Genomic DNA, 21,518 nt, shown 5'->3' with positions numbered 1-21,518 from the left:
AGGGGTTAAGATCATGATTTATTTGCTATTGTTATATGTCAGAATATCACTTTCCTTCAAATTTAAGTCCCAACAGGTGTCCTGCACAGCTGCTATATTTGTGACGCACATCTTTTGACATTATGGAATTCTGTCTTTGCAGAGTGGACTGTCTCCTGAGGTGGACGAATTGGGATTTGAATTAGTTGGAGGACGTGATGATCCACGCTACCCAAATGATTCACATGTTTATGTTTCATCTGTTGCTGAAGGCAGTATTGCTGATGGAAAGCTTAAGTATGTTTTATTGTGTGTTAGTTATATTTTTTTGTAGAATTGTATAGAGAGAAATAAAATTAGTTAAGTATCAGATACTTTCCATAGGCTTTCCTAAAAAAGGGGTGATAAAATTGTCATCCACGTAATTTTTAGGCGATTTTACAAAAATTTTCAATGCTAATTAATAATTAAAGTTAATATTTTTATCTTAAATTTAATTGCTGCAGAATATATGGTGGGGACCATTTTTTGGTGCCACCCTTCTTGCTCCTGTATGAGTCTACTTTGGCATAAGTCATGCTCACATCTGCAATTTTAGTTTTCAATTAAAGTTTTCTAAATGGGATGGCAAATTTTTAGTCAATGGGATAATTACATGAATTGATACTCAGTAGCGGATACAAAAAACACTCAAGAGGGTGGGGGCACAAAAGATATTTTGAGCTACCCATACTTTTATCGTAATGAAAAATAATCACGTAACATGCAAAGTTTAAGAAAGTTTAATTTAAACTGATTTTACTCATATTGAAGACAATGCCATGTTATGATGTAAAAAGTTACAATTGTGGTTCAGCAATGAAGGTGGCCCTAGATGGGGGGCGCACACCCACTGTGCCCCCCATGTGCATCCACCACTGTTGATAATAGATGAACAAGTACACCCATGTCTCGTATAGCGCAAGGGATGCGTTCCTTGGGGTCTTTGCGCTATACGAATTTACGTTATACGAGAGCGTTTTAACATAGGGAAGATAGGGATGCGTTCCTGGTAGCATAGGTCTTGGGTATTGAATTTCCTCTAAAACATCTATATTCCCATAAAAAGCCTTAGAAAACATTATTTATATAAATATTTATAGTTTAAAACATCTTTAAAGATAGTATTCACGCATTCAAAGACTTTTATTCACGTTAAAAAAAATTCTTACGTGCTTTCGAAATTCCATCCTGTCGTGCGGGTGGGCTAACATCTGCTATCTCAGGGGATCGTAATGCGTTGCCGGCAGTTGATAATTTTTCAAACTAGTCTAAAAATAACTATTGTGTCACTCAGGCCCTTTTGTCGCTCATCGAAATGACAGGAAAATGCTACTTTAAATGCCATTTCATAGCTAGCGGAGTTTATGAATGATAAATCATTTTAATTTGAAGTCCTCCGAGTCATTAGCAGCTACGTGAAACAGTCTTTAAATGCCTTGAAACCTGACCCAGGTTTTCCTTCCCTGAAAATGAATGAACGAGAATGCATTCTTTTCCAAAAGAATATCGTCTCATCAACACTAAAAACTAGTTGAGGAGGAAAGGAGCCTTTTTCAATAACAGCTTGGAGTTCATCAGAAAATGTTGTGGTGGCTGCGCTATCAACACTTGCAGATTCACCTGATATCGCCGCACTGAAAATACCTGCTTGCCATTTAAATTCTGGAACCAACCGGAGCTTACACTTAATGTCTCGGAGCGATTACCACTCTCGTCTTTTTGTACTGATTCACCATGAACTTTCCGTATGTGTAGATCGCTTGGTTGAAGTTGGTGCGGCTGAGGTCACTGATATTTTAGCTTCGTCTTTATTCAGAATAAGGCATCGTGAGTTTAAACTTCCGCGCAATATCGCTTTGACGCTCTCCATTTTCAAAGCAATTGACCTCTCTCAAGTCCTCTTCTAGGTTAATGGTTTTTCTTGATAAATTCTTGATTTTTCTACACGCATTCCTATTTTTTGCCATATTCTCTTGGTTTTTACTCTGACGTATGGCTCTATCTAAATCACCTTCTTCTGCTGAACTGTATTCCTGAGATGCAGAAGGGCTATGACTGCGGGGTTGGAACGAAGCCATTGTGTTTGAGACTCTATAGCGGACCCTTTTATGTGTTGATGCTATTCATGCGCAACTCGGTCACCGCTCCATTTCTCCCCCATGAATACCGATGACCTTGAAGGCTTTAGCGTAGACTATCTACCTGGAAGTCAATCGCCCGGTAACCTACGATGGCTAAAATACGTCTCAAACCGTATTGCTGAAAAAAAAACTCATTTCCACTAGCCCCACGCTTAATTAACGATCTAAATTATTTATTATTATTCTGTTAAGGAGACGAGATAAATCTTCGGTAGGCCGGCTATCTAGACCCAATGACGAGTAATACTTTTGGCAATTGCGCTGCAATGAATTTCGATTAATATATAAATAAAAAAGAAGATTTGAGGCAAGAAATAATATTAATATGCGTAAATTGATAGAAATTTCATGTGTACTTAGCGCAAGTTCACGTTTTATCACGAGAGCGTTTAAGATTTTTGATTAGGCTACACTGCGTTGCAATGTTTCCCCGAGGAACGAATTTGCGCTATATCGAAATTGCGCTAATCGAAATTGCGCTATACGAGACATGGGTGTATAGTGATTTTTTTGTATAGATTATGATGGCTCCACAAATTTTTTTTAGGGAAGAGATGCTTGAAAAATGATTACTCCTTTTTTCAAATTTATGCATACTACTAAATCAAGTTGTTGAACATTTTTTTAACGTAGAAATTCTTAGCTAAAAAGGTAGAATGGCATTCAGTTGTTTTGTAGGGTTGAAGACGAATGACAGATTCGTCCATCAAAATATCCCCCCAGTTGACTTTCAGATATCAATATGACCACAATATCTTGGCCCCTTCTATATTGATCCAATGAGTATATGAGAGAGTACTGTATTACTTTACAAGACATTTCATCATCAGGCTGTGGTGATGAAATTTTTTGTCAAGTACTACATTACTCTCTTTTATTACAGTACTCTCTCATGCGACAATTTTAGTCATGCATTGTGCTCAATTAATCATTCTTACTATTCATCCTCTTATAGACTATAGTATGCATTTATATTTTTTCATCTCTTTGTTTTAGACCCAATGACTGTATTGTCAGAGTTAATGGGCTCGATTGTAGTCAAGCAAATCGCCGTGCAGTAATGGAAGCCATCCGCTCCGGCTGTTGTTTAGGACAAGCTGGCGTCGCTGTGAGAAGAAGAAGACTTGGTGCTCGATGCCTCTATACCACTCAGGTAGGATGCCATTCATGATTTTATATTTATAATAAAAGTCTATGAATGGGCTAATTGCTTCAGATCATAGTAATTTGACTGAAAACTTTAATGATAATTTGTCAGTGTCATCAATATTTGTATATTTAGTAATAAATTCCTTTTCGAAAAATTTATGTGAGAGTAAATCTGGAAATTTGGGACTGACTTGATTTTTAAGTTCATTCATGCCTCAGTAGGTTACATATTATACCAATTATTGTCTTGCAAAAATATGGTTCTGTATCTCTGAATATATTCCCCTCTCTAAAAAATTAATAGGGTTAAGTATATTCAAGGATTAGTGGCTTGAGCTACTTGAAGGTGACGTGAACATCTGTATCTAAATATCTAGCGTATTATAAAGTGTGGTGGATGAATAGGTATCCCAACCTTAATACGAATTACCTTATTATAGTATTGGGAAGGACCCTGAAAACATTCGCAAATAGGTTTTTGGGTAATTTTTTCACAATGGGCCTTCAAGTTGTAATTTTAATTTTTAAAGCTGTAATAAGTTGAATTTGCCAGTTTAACACAAGCGATTTTTTTTTTTTAATTTCAGGAATAACATTTATAATTTCAATAATACAATTTGGTTTTCAGCTCTTACCACAATATAGAACACACAATTTATCATTTTTTCAACTTCATGTATGATATTTTGAGGAATAAAGGACATCATTTAAGTTCTATGTATTGTATGGCTTGTGATGAAAGTTGCACAAGATGTCGATACTTTGGTGATGCTGCAACTATTCATAATGACATGGTGAAAATCTTGCATTCTTATTTTTGTTAACTTGACTGACAATGCTGCTAAGAAACATGAATTTGTGGCTCTTTCAAATTCTGGTATGGTATCAATCTGCCCTGTGTAATGGTGGTCAACCCAACAGTCCACCTACTGAAGCTCTTGCTGCTGCCAGGGTTCTATACTATTGCTGTATGCTATGCTCTCTTAAACTGACATCTACTGTATTTTGCTTGCCTATTTTACAGTTACAACTTCCTTCAGGCAAGGACCATGGCCTTGTGTTGGAAACAGGAGTGTACATCAGTAAAATAACACCTGGTTCTTTGGCAGCTAAAGAGGGAAACTTGGCCGTTGGCGATAGAGTGTTAAGTGTGAGTAACAAGTTTGTCATTTTGAAGTTTTCTACATGATTGTGAAATCATTTGGCATTGTCAAGGAAAAGGTGCTATCATGCTTTATTTAGTGCCATTTTACAAAATGAATGTACTTGCTCCAGTTCATTTGAATGATCATGTGAATGAAAATCATTCACGGTTTGGAAAATTTGGCTTATTTTCTATCGTATGCATTATCATGTGTATGAAACTAGAGGATGTTCAAATTTTTATGAATGATAAGTTGAATAATCACATGAAATGAGTGCAGTGTCCCTCTTGTTACAGTCATCACCTTGCAATTTCAAGCATTTTTTTCACAACTTTGAAATTTATAGTTTAGAAAGCACTTTGACCCCAATATTGGAAAATATATTTATAATAATAATAATTTTATTGGTCCTGTGACTAGTATAGTTACAAGTATAGGACAAGTCAATTTAAGGTTGTACATACATATGATAAAAAGACTTAATTACTCTTATTACTGCATAGTACAATAATATTATAGATCAACAGTCCTATGTAGCACGCATGAATTAATAACACTAGAATCAACTGCATAGAAATTCATTTACTTCATAATGACACTCTGTTATAAATAATAAATTTACCCTTTTTTTAAATTGCTCCAATTTTTCTATGGATTTTATATCTTCTGGAAGTTCATTGTAGTATTTCATGGCCATTTTGTATGGGCCCTCAAGGTGTAGTTTAGTATGACTTTGTGTCGTGTGAATATTAGTTTTACACCTTGTGTTGTCATAGTGTACATTGCAGTTCCTGCTGAAAAGATGAATGTGCTTTTTTAAAAGTATGACAAGTTGTTGTATGTACAAGCATTGGCAGTGGTAAGATGCCTAATTTTTTTAAAAGCTGTTTGCAAATGTGTGTTTTTTTAATTTTTTAAATGTTAAAATTATTATGTTAAAATTTTATTTGTGCTTTGAAAGAATACAAAGTCTCACATACCAACCATTGAAGATTGGTCTTTCAATAAAACTATAATGGATTTGTGGTATGAAAAATTCATTTCTAGATTGTAGATAACATTTTTCTTAATTACCATTGGTTAACCTTAGAAGGATCTTTTAAAATTAATGAAAAGTTTTTTCTCGCCACTCATCGTCCTCTACAATGCTGGAGCAGACATTCACGTAGAATGGAAACATTTGTTGTTAGAAAATAAATAAAATAATTTGTTTTATCAAGGGAATTCTAATAGAAATAATAAGCCTGGTGTAGCCTTGTATTAAAAATGCAATAATCTTAGAACTTTTCTGTCAGATTTTTCATTTTATTAAGATCACTGAAAATTGAAGGAGTGTTAAAATCATGCACAGATAATCCGCTACACGAATGATATGGAGCCAGATTATTGGGAGTGTGCTGCAATTGCATTTGTTTTCACCTGCTAAAAATGTTTCCCATTCTTAGCAAAAATACACCCTGTTGTGCCTGTCGACAATAGAACACAGTTATTCTTATAAATCTTTGCCAAGTCATAATCTGCTACATGTGCGTCAGATATGATGTAGACATGACTCTGCTTGCCTGGTTGGGACTTGGACCCACTGTGTGGGCCACAGGCTTGGCATACCATGGAGCATACGGGCGACTGACTTGAGTAACACTGCTGAGATGTGCATGTCACATCATAGAGATAGGCAGTAGAAGGTGGAAGGGGATGGGAATCCAACCCTTAGCCCCCAAACCAACCTGAACCCCTCTCAGATTAGACTCTGTATAGGTCAATATCTTTCCCATAATTTGGTACCTATTTTCTTGGTACCTTCTCATTGCATATGGGATTATGATCACTGTGGACTCATGCTTCCTCTAAGGCATTGTCATCATTTTTGGTCACAGTGAAATTTTTGGAAAATATCAACAACAAAGTAATGTTTGCCTATAGCTCTCAGATGTCAAATAAAAATATTGTGCTGGAGAAACATTTTTGGAATAAGTCTTCAGCATAAGAAGAAATATTGCATTGAAGATGGTACTTCTTTGGATATATTTTTGATTCATTTAGGATTAGGATTTGGATTTCATTTAATTTTCTTTTTGACCAATCACTTGTATCAGTCCTCTATAATTCTTTTCACCATCATTTGGCATTTGTTGTGAAATATATTTTTTCTTCCCTACCCTTTTTCAGATTAATGGCAAGATTGTTGATGGAGCACAAGGAGGCAGTGATGCAGCAGCGGTGCTTGCGGAGCCAGGTGATGTGCTCACCATCACAGCACTTAAAGGATTGGCAAGTGGGCCAGCTGTACCAGCACCTCTTCGACACAACGTGCGCTCATCGGCTGATGCTGCTGCTCACTCTCTGAGCGTAACACCAGATAGTGGCCACCTCTCCCTTGGCTCTGTCTCGCCTGGTAACCAATTTTTTTCTCTTGTTGAAACTTTTTGTGTGTGCAACAAGTTATTGTTTCTTCATTTCTGAAACAAGATATTGTTTCTTCATTTTTTTAAAATTAAATTTCTGATTCAAGTTCTTGAGCCTGCTAAGAATTTTCCTCTAATTTGCTGCAGCAGATGACTTAAAAATAACTGAATATAATTTTCGAAACATGCTATCGACATTTTTCTGCATTACCTAAGTTATTTATCTTTTAGCTATCCTCATTTAAAATAATAATTCTCTTTGTCAAACTAATTTTTGTCTGTCCGAACCATTTTATAATTTTCCTTAGCTTCTTAGGCATGTATTATGAGGCAGATTAAAAAATAGATTTCTCAGGGAAGCTTGGCCAATTAAAAAATTATGAAACTAACTCAAAATAATACCCAAGGAATTTGAAACCTTTAAGCGAATGTTAGACCCTATGACCTATTACTTATGACAGAGGTCTAGCCTGAGTGATGGTACTCCTGTATAGCCTGACCTACTCATCAATACTTCGAAGGAATGTCTCTGGCCCTAGTGTTAACATTACTGTCTTTTATGGGGTCCAGATTGGTTCTTCTCCTCTCCTCCTCCAAGATGGTAACTTTCATTTTCCTGGACTCCAATTTTGTCCTGGAACTGGCTGGGTTGCTCTGTCTTGTGACTTTGTGCAAATTTTAATTTAGCATTAAAATGCTCGAAATTTTTAGGTAACATGAAGAGTCTATACCTGTCTCTTATAGGTGGTGGCAGTGTGGTAGTGGGGAACTCGGCCAGTTATGGAGTGATGGAAGATGGCTGCAGTGTGGCTTCATCAGGCCGTTTGACCAGTGATGAAGTAGCATTGGCATTTGCACCTCGTCCCCAATCACGTCCACCGTGTGCACATTCAGAATCCAAGCATCAAGGGAGTGGAATTGCAGACAGTAGTCATTACAAGGTTAGAAATATAGTGATATTTGTTTCTTGCTCTTTGTTTTAATGCTTGTGACCTTGCTCATTGTTTCATTTCATTATTTTAGCTCCTTTTGTATATTGTGAACAGCCCATTTCTAGCATTTTTTCTACTGCCATTGCAATGCCCTTCTTGCATTTCCCTCCTTGAATATTGTTTTGAGGGCATTTTAAGTGCTATACTCTGTCCATCGGATGGGACGTTTAGCCGTGGTCTCCTAGGTGCCTTTCATTAAGAGCAGACTAATGCTGACACCAGGTTTCTCTCCTCCAATGCCCTTCTTGCATTTCCCTCCTTGAATATTGTTTTGAGGGCATTTTAAGTGCTATACTCTGTCCATCGGATGGGACGTTTAGCTGTGGTCTCCTAGGTGCCTTTCATTAAGAGCAGACTAATGCTGACACCAGGTTTCTCTCCTCCCTTTCTTCCATGCCCGTACCTCATGGTGCAAATGACCTCAGCTGTCAGTTGCCTCCTCCAAATTCCATACTGTTGAGTTCAATGCATTGTTTTCTGTTCTGTTATGGAGAATAATTGAAATGAAGGATGACTATTGCTTTTATCTCCATAGGTTGGTAAGATGGGAGCAAGTGGTGGGGGTGCATGGGAGATGATAAGGGAGAAGATTGAGATGGTGCGAGGACGTCGGAAGGATGCACCTGTGGCCACGGCAGCTCCTCCACCCTCACCTGGTGAGCAAGATGATGCCATCGCTGAGCTGGATTCGGTGATTGACAGCTACCGCAGAAGTCAAGGTGCTTAATAATGTTTTAATTTCTTGTTATTAGAACTAGATCTTGTTTGATGAGTGCAAATGAAGAAATTGTGTTCCCTTTGGTAGGAGTGACTACAGTTGCCAAAAGAAGCAAGAGGAGAGAGAAGGAGGAGGCGTTGGAGAAAAATGGAGGCACATGGCCCAAGTGTCGAGGTGGTGGGCCCGCAATAGCTCATGCCAATGGAACTATCATCCATTCCCGACGTACCAAGGAACGACTCCCGCTTTCTGCTATCCTTGGAAATAATCCTAGGTATGACAATTACTACTTGATTTAACTCGACCTCGCAGGAGATAAGTGTAGAAGTTTCTTGATAATTAGATTTTGTTTTTCGCGTTTTGTTCTAATTTTTCTAGACTTTCTATTGAACCTACTGTTGAATTATCTTAGGCTCTCTTTGAACTTTTAGCATGCTGATTAAAATTATGATGCTGAAAGCCATTGATATTTAAGAAAATGGAATAGTATCGCTGCAAAAGAAATTGTTGTGCATGAATTTTTTCTTGTACTCCTATTTTTTGATTGTAGATAATCTTTTCCCTTAACATGAGCTATTTTTAATGTAATTAACTTTGCGAATGAAACTGGTAGTTACAGGTGAGATGTGGTAGAACCAATCCATTATAAATAAAAGAAATCTTTCAAGTTCCTCTGAAAAACTTTGTTTACTGACAATAGGGTAGTTTCCTTCATCAAAGAAAACGAAAGGCATTGATTGCGATTCGTTACCCACCATTAGTGTATTCATAATACACAAATTATTTGGTTTTTGAAATACCGGTTTAGACGAATGGCATGGGTCAAATTTTATCCTCATTTGAAAAAGGCCAGATTGGCGCCCATGCGATTCCACTCCGCATGACGTCACAGGGACCTAGTTTCTACACGAGAGGATAGGAGTTATACATCGTCTGAGGCTACCAATGCATGCATGAGGCACAGAGCTCAGGGAAACATGTCTTAATAATCACCTATTAAAACTGGCTGAGTTCGGAAAGTTTTCTTCGTTTGATAAGGTATTAATAAACCTTTTTTAAGCCAAGCGCTACCAGACAGCAAGGTACTAGGCTAGCCGCTAGCAGCCTGCGTCGTATCAGCGCTAAGCCTCGCCTCAAGGTCACCTCGCAGGGCGGGAGGGGGAACCAGAAATACGTCACGCAGAGAGACTTCCCGACATTCATACTTAAGCGTCGCGTTTTCGCGCGCTTGAAAATTTTCACTTTTCATTTAATCGCGAAAAATAGATGTTGTCATTTAAAAATCTAAAAGCGTGAAATACGTACTCCAGGAGTAATAATCTTTCGATTAAAGCAATAAAAAAATAATAGGAAACCACCCTATTATGCGTTGCCATGATATCACGTCTTCATCAAGTTTGAAATTTTAAGCATTGGAAAATGAAATGAAAGTGTCGAAATGCAAATTAGTAAGTGTTAAAGTAATAGAAGTAATGCTGAGATCGGTGAGATTAGTGAGACGCGATATCGTAAAATAACATGAAATAACGCGAAATTTGTAAATAAAAATGAAATTTTGCATTTTTGCTATTTTTGGTGAATTAGTGAAAAATCACATCTAATGAGTCATAATCTATTAAAGCCTAGGCTTTCATTGTTTAATGCTGATGACGTTCACTTGATCCTTCTCATTACGATTCCAAGGTCAATTGGCTTGTTTTGTCGCGTGCATATTGATTTCGCGTAATATCGTGCACTGTAATGATGTCTCCGCCAGAATTTTCCGTTCAATTAATCACGGCTTCTCTCTTCGCTATACATTAATCAGTCCTGAAATTATCAGAAATGTCTAGAATGACACACTTTCTCTCCTGAAGAAATAGATATTCTGAATCAATAAAAACCTGAAAGAAATTCGACATAGCGCGAAAGAGCGTAATTATAAGCTCACATGACCGGCAAGCATCATTGCTGAGCAGTAATTCTGGTGACTCACTGTGACACAGTAAACATGTTATTGGATAACTTGTTGCAGGAAAAACTTAAGTGTGAGTCTAACTTAACAATTTTGTGGACTTAAACATGGCCGCTAGCTGGGAACGGAAGGCCGCTTTCAGACGAAACGACTTTCTGCTGGCTGCCGTTCGCGGCACAGCACACGGCATGGCAAGCGAGTTGTCTCTTCTGAAAGCGGCCTGAATTTCACACCGTCGTGCCGTGAACAGCGGCTGGCTAAAAGTCGTATTGTCAGAAAGCGGCCTCAATGTAGCACTGCCTGCATTTCACGCCTTAGATGGTGCACAGTTGTGCCAGTGACTACGGCAGCCGTAGAAAGTGCCATGCCGTCAATGGTGCGATTTGTCTCCTTTGAAGACATCCATAAAGACCTATTGTTATTTGAAAGCACGAAGCGCTAGTAGTTGGGGGAAGGGAAGGAAGGAACAGAAAGGATAGGAGGAGAGGTGGTCCTCCTTATTAGCGGATGGATCTTCGAAAATTCAGTGCTCCACTGAGCTTCAATGCAAAAAAAATCATTTCAACACACCCCGGTTCAAATTTATTTGGATCCGATTGTATTTAGTTATTCGTGCTTCTTTCATGGCCTTTCTTGACTGATTGGCGACAGGGGTAATCAATACTAAGCAGTTTTGTTGAACCTACCTTCCCTCGGCACCTAGGTGAGGGCTATCAAAAGGGAGCCTACAACATGAAAAATTTTGGTCAAAATGTAAATTATACATTACTTATGGTTATACCATTGCTACTCTGTACTCTGTTTGAAAACACTGTCATGATGATTGGTCGTGATTTTCGTTTGGACTGTTTTCAATCATGCCTACAGCTTTATAAATCAAACGAATGAAAGGAATTTTAAAATGCCATTAACCTAGCGTTAACGTTCATACCAAGGCGAGTGAATTGGATCAGAAGGATTTTATGTGAAAGACTAAGTATTACTGTGTAAATTTTAGGATAAAAGACTTGAATCTGAAAGACATGGCACATTGTTGAAGCACATCAATTGCGATACACATGAACATGCGGAATAAAGGGGACCCACAAAACGACAGCTATCATTTGAACAGACAGTTACTCAGTCAAAGAAAAAGAAGAAGGAAAAAGAGGAGTTTGTTGTCCCTACTACAGAAGCATTTTTAAATGCTGGAATTAGTGTAAAGAAACTTCATAATCCAACAATTCGGGAAAGGCTCTTGAAGTACATAGATGAAGGGTAGCGGGGATTTGTCGTCTGCCTATCATATTCGCAAAGAATACATTCTGATTATAGGGAAAAAGAAGCAGGAAGAACTTAAATATTTTGTTATTGGTCTAAATTAATACAATGAAACTGAAAACAAATTTCAGTACTGTTTGGTCAATTTTTGCTCTAGTCTTCCTCACAAAGACAATCAAGCTCACTCTATTATGTTAATACTTGAATAATTGATATACAGTGTGTCCTCGTTTAACGTCGTCCCGTTTAACGTTGTTTCACGATAACGTTGTCCAAAAATTGAAACCCTTTATCATTTAACGTCGTTATTGCTTCGCGATAACGTTGTTCAAATAATGCGCGGCGAAAAAAAATGAATGGCGAATAGGACGCAAGCGCATCTGATGTATAGTAAATATTACTTAATGCGATTGGTAATTTTCGTTCGACAGAAAAGGTTGGCGTGGGTAGCGTATGTTAAATATGCATCTGAGCGAATAATTATCGCCTCATTTACCCATTATCCGTATATTTTTGTGATGCCAACAGAAAAAAATGTCCACGAAGAAGAGTGGCTATCCTGGTGGTTCTTCAGATGTGAGGAAAAAACGGCGATATTAGAGCAAAAACTTGGTATTATTAAAAGAATTGATGAAGGTGCAACTGCTGGAGAGATCGGTCGAGTTTTAGGTTTGCAGGTCGAGTTTTTACAATTAAAATTTCTTCTGTTACTGAAAATATCAATGTTTCGCCATGAAAATACTTTCTTTTTAGTTTTTATATTTCATTTAATAATGCCTTCTTCCCAACCTTTTCGTTATGAAAATTCGTTTCGTTTCGAATGAATCGTTATCATGCTGAAGTGAATAATCGGTAGTGAATGTTTCACGCGATTTCCGCCGGGTTAAAGAATTCATATCATCACGAAAATTGACTCGCCCTTCATCCTCGTGCTTCCGAGTGTCAGATTCAGATTTTTTTCGTTTTGGCCTGATTCAGGTGTCTCCCGATTGGTCACGAAGTCTGCTTAAAGTTACGGCTCCGGTAATTGGCCTCCTTGTATTCTCGCCCGGGAAATTCTGGATTCTTCACGAAGAAATGGATTGTTAGGAACATGGCTAGGAACCAATTTAAATTTTTTACATTGTTTCTTATGGGAAACACTGCATCGTTTAACGTTGTTTCGCTTAACGTCGACTTTTTCAGGAACGAATCAACAACGTTAAACGAGGACTCACTGTATGTAACTTGAACAAATTGCCTTCATTTGGTTTTATCAGAAATTTTGTTCTGTTGAAATTTTATTAAACCTTTTCCTACTAAAGACGTAAATATGTGTCTGGACGTTTCTTGACCCGGGGAGACAAAAGCCACATATTTTGCGTCTGAGGTTTTCTTATGCAAATGAACGAATGCTGAATATTTACGTTTCCTAGCTCTCTCCCTTTTATGAAGGTTGGGGGTGTAAGACGTCTTTGTTTCGGGACCCAACACTGCGGGGTTTAGGCTTTACCCTTGAAATCCAGGAGCAGGTACCTGGACCCCTCGTCTTATCTTACCCCTCTTAGCGGTGAGGGACCGCGGTCATACGAATGTTTATCCAGTCATTTTGCGAAATAAATATTTGTTCCTTTCTCAAAAAAATATAAACTAAGAATTGAAATATTTGTCTTTTGAGCAGCCTTTACAATTTTTAAACGAAATTCTATGATAAATATTAACTTATATCTTTATTTTAGTATAAACATCAACATGGAAACTGTTGCTGCATTAAGTGCATTAATATTGATGGTAGAGCTTCGTTCAAAATTTGACAATTTTTAGAATAAGATGAGGTATTCAATTCGAAGTCTGCAATTTACGCTCAACCAACAATTATCCATATACCTAATTCATAGAAACAAAACATAATTGACCGCGAACCAAAGCCACTGATAGGGTTATAAACCCCAAAAGGAGGGAGCCTAACTACCCTCGGAGTTCGAGATAATGCGGAGTCCCCGCTAGGAAGGGTCGAAAAAGGTTGGTGCTGAGAGTGCATGATTATCCGCAACACCCTTCTTCACGAATGTCCTGCAAAAATGCTCCATATGGAGGGGACAAAAGAATCTCTCGGGGCTCAGTACAGCAGTCACACTAAGGCAAGAACTTCACCGTCTGGAAAGGATTAGTGTTATGTAAAATGCTTTAAAAAATAAGCAATAGTGAAATGTGCACCAAAAAATTATAAAACTCCCAGAAATGTGCAGAAAATTATGTGATGTGTAAATTGTTTGTAGCAAGAATGTATGTCCGCATGTTTGAAGCGAATGATAGTGGTAGTTTTTGCCAATAAAACCTAGGAGAGATCATTTCATGCTCTTACATTAACAGTGTGAAATTAGAAATGAATTTAATAATTCTCATCTTAAGAGAGAGAGAATTTAAGAGGTGCTTATCAAGCCCCGAGGCTTTCCCCACCCCGGCCTGTCTTCAAAACTTCTGCTTATGCCCTTCTCTAGAAACTCCTATATCCCTCATCATGTGCTAATTATTAGAATAAGGGAATTTGACATTAACGGGTGTTCTGGGCATTGTTAGATATGATTTTGGATGTCATGAAGATTTGTAACATACCAAGCCAAAAGTTTGCGAATTGCTGAATAGCAGTTGGCCCTAGTAAAATCTATTAATCTTTATCAAGTTTCCCCATACATTCAATTTTTCTCCTGAGATTCCTATTTAACCTTGATATGTGTCAGTGGCTTTACATGATCACATTCAGAGAACAAAAATATTGTTTACTCTATAATGGCATCTGACTAGTAAATGTATTGCAAAATCACAGATGATATTTTGGAAGGGTTGACTATTAACAGGACAATTATTGAAGGGCGATGGTGGTTAAATGAACTTGCAGAAAGTGGTGGATGATAACTGTTCCATGTTACTCCCCCTCATCACCGATCTTGGTTGTAGCTACACTTCATGAGCACCCAAAACTGTAAAATTTAAGGCTAAAGTGATGAACCACTCCTTTTGCATAATTGCTTCTACTAAGTGTCATTTATTTGCCCACAAATTGTAAAATTCTAGAGTAGGGCTAAGCTTTGTGATTTACAGTACAGACGATGCTTTATATTCTTTAGTATGGTCATCAAGCTTGGTAACATTTTTTATACTGTTTGGACTGCAACTCAAATTTGTAATGTGTAGCATCAAAAAATACATAATATGGTTTAATGTACTGTATATTAACATACTTCTTTGGTCAGGGCCATGACCAGATTTCACAAAACAAAACTTTGTAAGGATGTTATTCGTTTTAATAAGTCAACCGTTTGTAGCTTACTCTACTTGAAATCAGTCATCACCATTAGTTTTCTCTCAGGAGTTTTTGTGAGAACTGGGTACTTTATTTGGAGAAGTATGGCAATTGAGCAATTAAATTAATAAGTATTACCAGTCATATGTGTTCACTAATATTAAAACATTGTATTATCCAATGATGTGCAGTTCTTTGATTAACCATCACTGGCTCAACTTGAGATTTGAAAATGTCTGGTTGAATGTTTTCCTGCGACAAGACTTGATTTTTTAGCTGCTCTCATATCGCTTCTAATTTCCTTTGTTAACTGGGAGCTCTCACTGTATTGTTTGTACAGATATCCACCTGAAGGTGGTGACTGCCTGACGCGAAGGAGACGAGGGGACAGCAAGGACGCCACCTCAATTCCCTCTCACGCTCCCTTCAAGTCCCTCTTTGCTGTAGCTGCAGGCCTGCCAACATCTCCTCGAGGACCAGTCTCGCAGCAGCCCGATGATGGCACCATTGACTTCTCGGTCAAGTCGGGAAACATTGGACGGGAGGTGCTGGAGTACTATGTGCGGAAAAAGGGTGGTGGGGGGAGCAGGTGCTCGGAGGGGGGTAGCGAGGAGGGGTGGGCGCGGAGGCCCCTCTCATCGCCTCCGCACCCATACCCCTCGGACCCATTTGTGCCGCACCACCCACACCCTCACCCCCACGCCCCCCACGCTTCGCCCCCCACTCTCCTGCGCTCACCCCGGCACTCGTCGTCCCCCTCCCCGCTCCTCCTGCCACCTGCCCCGGGCGACACATCTGAGGCACGCTCGCACTGCTTCGAGCCCCCCTATGCCCGCCAGGTTGGTTGTGCTCCTAATCCCCTCTACCCCACACGCCCATTTCAGACACACATCTAACGTTGGAACACTCATCTCATCCCCAGGTTGGTTTTCTGTGTGTGCAATAACATTTATTGTGATGTGGGTGTGGTGTAGATGAGTAGATCTGCTTCACTTGGAATTCGTTATGGTGAAAGTAACTTAACTTTACTACTCTAGTATAAAGATTTCTTTAGAACATCCAGCAAACTAGATTTTTGCACTAGAGATTTTATTTTTGGCTAGAAATTGCTAGAAATCCTTCGAGGAGAGAAGTTGAAAATAGTGACATACTTGCAATTCTCTTTGCTCATTGTTCTAATTCTGTGTATATACCTAACAATGGTCTTAAACTCCTTAATAGAATGATAGATCAATAAACTCATTATTTAATATAAATCTCCGTAGTTATTCAGTTGATCCCTTCCTGTGGCAGGTGAAATGATTTCAAATGACATTCTTAACACATTTCTGGTGAGTGGGTTGTTTTTCAACCCAGTTGCCAAAAAATATTTTATGCTGCTATTGAATATTGTACTACAATGAATTTATCATAATGGAGGGACCTTTTTGAATGTAGCTTTTGCGGGCATTGGCTCTACATCTAATATAACTTTATTAAATTACCTAGTACATCCATGATTTTAGAAAAAAATTTGTGTACCCTGGGCTAAATGTGATTATTTTGCACTTTCTTAGGGAAAGTTCTCAACTTTTGCACTTATTTTTCTGAGTGACGCATGTACACAATTCATCCAAATGTCTTGTAGAAATTGGCAATGATTTTCAATGGCATGAACTGGGGTTGAAGAAGGGTAACCACTGGGAATGAAATTGCACTTAACATTGTCTCCAAACTCAAGTTTTTCAATATTAGTGGAATTTACATTTAAGTATTATAATTTTTTCAGGAATACTTAAACCATTCCATCATAGATTAATATCATTCTTACAATTTTTCACTCCAACATCAGAGCTTCCACAATTCCGTTAATCACAGAAAAGTTGGAGAAAAGCAAAATATTTTCTGGAATATGTGGTGAAAAGGCAAGGACTGATAAAATGCTGGGTGAAGCCTTAAGAAACCCCCAGCAATAGTCTTTCGGTTGTGCTGAGGATTTGGGAAATACTGTTTTACCCCAGATGTCTAAAGCACACACTTGTTGCTTAGAATTGGGAGATCCTTTTCACACTCCTGTATACAAACCAACTTTTGGGTGAAAGCTCCTAATGATTTCTTCTCACTTCCTCTGTGCAAATAGTTCAAAATTCAAATTTGTGGGATACCACCAAAGTGCGAGGTGACAAAAGAGAACACTACAAGAATGCCTCCATTTTTATCTCATGATGGGAATCTCTGCGCACATCAGTAGATAACATTACATGCTTTCATTTCATAGTGCCAAAAGATGAGAAAAGCGTGAAGGAAACAGTGCATGAACTTAACAAGACTAATGCTTTGAAAAATTCATCATTCATTAATGTTTCCAAAGCGTTTGAGTAATATTTTTCACGGAAGGAATTTATGATTTTATATGCTGAGGTGGAAAAAATTAACACAAAGGTCATTGTTATCTGAGAACTATCATGTACCTCCAATTACAGTTGCCCCATTTATCCCCAAAATCTCTGGGGAGAAGTTGTTAGAGGACCATATTTAAGCATGAATGTGGTGACAGGCAATCTGAACATTATTGTCAAGGGCAGCTGGTCAGACATTATTATCATTTCCAAAGCCTGTTTAAAATGCTTATATTGTTACTTGGAAGCAGAGCATATTTCTTTCATGTTCTGCCCACAAACCATGCTTTTTGAACAAACAATTTCAAGAATTGCAAATTTGAAGATTCTGATCATGACGATTCTTTTGTTTTAGTAAAAATATTCCTTCTTATCTCCAAGCAAACTTTTAAAGCCACCATCACAAACCCCAAATCATAATTTTTTCTACCTGTTGTGTTTACATTGTCATATCCTTAAAAATGATATGGCATTATTGCCTAGATTGGTTGTCTTGATTTCCCAACATGTGCTTCAGCTGAACACATTAGAAATGAACACAGTACACATGGTCAGCAGCAGTGGTGCAGCAAGGGGGGGATTTTGGGGGTTAAAACCCTCCCCAGAGCTCAGAGAAATTTTTAAGCTCAATCCATTTTACTTAATTGGATTGATATTACTAATAGAATAGTATAAAGATGAAAAAAATATCCCTCAGAAAGCCGTGAAACTCACCATTTTGAACCGTTTATCTTAAAATTCTGCAATTTATTAATCTTGCACCTACCATTTATCCTGGTGGGTATTCCATACCTCCACACTCCCTGGTATTAGTTGCACCTAACCCCCCCAGCCTTAATTCCTAGCTGCATCCCTGTCAGAAGTAGAGAAAGTGCAATTAATTTTTTATAAATCTTCTATTTCATTGAGAATGAATTTTAAAACAACAATCAACATGCTAGGCTTAATACTTGTTTATCTAGCAAAAAAGTTTGTTTGGTTGTACAAAATTAGCACTAGCCATGTCGAGCAGCTGCAACTTTCAACTTTTGTCAGGCGCAATATTGGGATTGCTGAGTTCAGGTGCATTGTGCCTGACTGGCACAGGTGTAAAAAATCATTGTTAACTCTTAGCTTGGCTCAGTAGTCCAGCTTTAAAGTTTAAAGCACCATTATTAGTATAGTTGAACACTTACATGATGTCTTTCGTGCTATGCATAGACTCCCTTAAATGCCGTCACACGGCCCCGGACCAATTCTGCAAGGCTCTATTGAACGTGCTCTCTAGGCTATTAAGTAGTGATGGGTCGGTTCGATTCCTCGATTCTCAGCCAAGAAATGGAATCGAAAATTAGTACTTTGCCAAGGTGAAAAATCGATTCCGATTCCAGTAGTACTTCAAACCACAAATTTATATACGACCCCGTTTCCAACAGTCATTTGAATTTTCATGCCGCGTAGTTGTAATAACAAAACACATAATCTTCTAGGGATGTGCGAGTACTTGAAAGTTCGAGTCGAATCGGTGGTACTCAACTTGAGCGTTTCGAGTAGCATTACAAATGTCGAGTCGAGTAAGTTACGGTTACAGAGGTTTTGAGGCTAGTAGGTCCAGCAATCTGCCGACAGGTAGTGCTATCATGAAACTCATGTGGTAATACAGTTTTTAAAGCCGATAAGTCATTCTAATGCCTTGGCCTGGTAGTTTCAGCTTGCTGTATGCTCTATATTGTCGAAGTGGGTGCCGAATTTTACGCCAGCCGCTGTGGCCGATCGTCTTCCAACCTGGTGCACACCGGTCCGAAATTGGAAAAAGCTGGAACAAAGTCCAAAATGACCTTTTTGGGGAGAGAGGCTTGAAATGTAGTGTAAATACTCATAAATTATTACCAGATATAGATTTATATGCCATTTTACATAAATACGACCCTTTAGTGATGATACAGTGGCCCAAACATGACCAACTTTTCAAAACCACGTGCGATCTCGTTAATCCTCAAAATTTTTTAAATTTATCCAGGTGGTGTTGCGTTGGTATGATTTTTATGGAATAAAAAAATGCAATATTCCTTTCACCTGGTGCTTTGCCTATACTTCCTATGACTTTTGAAGGTTTTGGCTTTCATCTGTCTGGTTTTACAATGCAAAATGGTCTACCCGTTTTTCACTTGAAATTTGACATAAAGTAGACATTATCTTTCGTTTACAAAAAATATAACTCGGATAATTTGAACCACAGTATAAAGTAGAGATTTCTAAAGAGTACTAATTAGAAATCTTGGAAAAAAAATATTTGCGACGAAGGAAATAAGAGCGATTTTTCAATGGCGCGTCGAGGCTGAGCTACTCACCACGGAACTCAGGGGCTCGGTAACTGAGGCCGATTTTTCAAGTTTTTTAAAACTTTAGTCTTGAAAATCGTCATTTAAAGCACGGATAATCGTCTTCATTGACTTAAAACACTAAACTGAGGGTGTTAAAAAGGGTTATGTATAGATCGACTTGACCATTTAACTAGAGTTGTGCGAATAGTATCCGCGAATACTCGAATACCTCGAATATTAGAAAGTATTCGATATTCGAGGTTTTGAATAGTTATGCGAAAAGTACCGCCTCGAATACCTCGAATACTTTGAATTTCGCGTCATACACTGTCGCACGCACGTCGTTGGTAGTTGACTCGGAAAAATGAAGAGAACTCTAGTCGTTTAGTGCTCGCTGCGCCGTTTTACGCAAGTTGACGAATTACATCAAATTCGTGGATTTTAGCGGAGAAAAGAGTTCGACGAGGGGAACCGAAAATGGTCGGGTGAAAAAATCCGAAAATCCCCGATTCCCCCCACCAGGAGAACCTCAGTGCCGTGGGATAGCAACCTTAGGGCATTTCCCACGATCCGCTATCCCCCTCCATTCAGCACTCGCCGCAGCCACTCTGACGCTTTCCTCTTCTCGGAAATGAAACATAAGGTCCCAGCTCGCGCAGGAATCGTATTACGAAGACCTTAGCTTCGAAAAAAATATCGAGTTACGAGAACAATAAAAACGTGTTTCACGCCCTCCCCCCTTTTCTCACCCTCTGACCTTTTTCTGGCTACCTGCTTCGAAGTTCCCCATTTCTGGAGGTCAACAGCTGTGTGAGTAACGTGGGATACTTACATTAGCGCATTTCCCAAGATCCGGTATCCCTCTCCATTCAGCACTAGCCCCCCCTCTGAGGCTTTCCTCTTCTTCGAAATAAAAAAAAGGTCACAGCTCGCGCAGGGATCATATTACGAAGACCTTAGCTTCGAAAAAATACCAAGTTACACGAGAACAATAGAAACGTCTTTCGGGCCCTCCCTTTTCTCCCCCACTGACCTTTTTTTTCCTACCAGCTTGGAAGTTCCCCATTTCTGTGGAGGTCAACCGCTGCATGAGTCATCTATTAGCACAAAAGGTGTCTAAGAATGACTTTCGTCAATTGATGTTACACCTTTATTGAATTGAAATATTAGTAATGTGCGCGTAATTTCAAAAAGAATGAGACCAAACACGACGTATTTCTGAGTTTATTTAAGCATTTTACGCAAAGAAATAAATGTCATAATACCCGAAAACATATATCAAGTTACAATTTATGAGTGGTGCTATAAATCTTTATTGTTACAGTCCCAGACAAAGGGATATTTTCTCAGTATATTTGGTTTCTCCCTGATAGCAATTCCAATTCATCTTCTTATCTCGTGAGAACTCCCAAAGATGGACTAATAATAATAACTAACAAAAAAAAAACTAACAAAATAATTGAAGAAAATCCGGTGGAAAAGAGCTTGTATTTTGCAAAATGCCTCAGATTGTCAGCTAGCACTTGGCAGCAGGAGTGAGGGTAAAGCGATGTTAGTTGAATTAATTATATGCCCAATTGTTTCCATAAAATTAAAATATTCATTAATCAGCTAAATTCCTGTTCGAATCATTTAAAGGAAATCAAAATTACTCCCCAAAATCTTGTGTTTCCTGCTGCATAGGCAACCGAGTCAAACATACCAGCATTCATCATTTAGTATTCGAGGTATTCGAATATTCGAGCAATGATTTAATATTCGAATTCGAT

The 21,518-nt window shown here is 38.3% G+C and overlaps 1 protein-coding gene across 1 annotated transcript in view; it reads left to right on the top strand.

Annotated features, from left to right (window-relative positions):
• LOC124171200 (disks large homolog 5) overlaps nucleotides 1-21,518 on the top strand; it is a 126,839-nt gene that overhangs the window by 49,358 nt on the left and 55,963 nt on the right. The window contains exons 14-21 of the mRNA XM_046550340.1: nucleotides 143-276; nucleotides 3,159-3,315; nucleotides 4,336-4,461; nucleotides 6,626-6,851; nucleotides 7,606-7,802; nucleotides 8,389-8,572; nucleotides 8,659-8,845; nucleotides 15,409-15,907. Coding sequence (XP_046406296.1) covers nucleotides 143-276; nucleotides 3,159-3,315; nucleotides 4,336-4,461; nucleotides 6,626-6,851; nucleotides 7,606-7,802; nucleotides 8,389-8,572; nucleotides 8,659-8,845; nucleotides 15,409-15,907 — 1,710 coding nt within the window. The remainder of the gene's footprint in view (nucleotides 1-142; nucleotides 277-3,158; nucleotides 3,316-4,335; nucleotides 4,462-6,625; nucleotides 6,852-7,605; nucleotides 7,803-8,388; nucleotides 8,573-8,658; nucleotides 8,846-15,408; nucleotides 15,908-21,518) is intronic.

The sequence above is a fragment of the Ischnura elegans genome, chromosome X (assembly GCF_921293095.1).
Source record: "Ischnura elegans chromosome X, ioIscEleg1.1, whole genome shotgun sequence".
Taxonomy (NCBI): Eukaryota; Metazoa; Arthropoda; class Insecta; order Odonata; family Coenagrionidae; genus Ischnura; species Ischnura elegans.
Note: the sequence above shows the minus strand (reverse complement) of the source record. Positions and strands in the feature narration are given on the sequence as shown.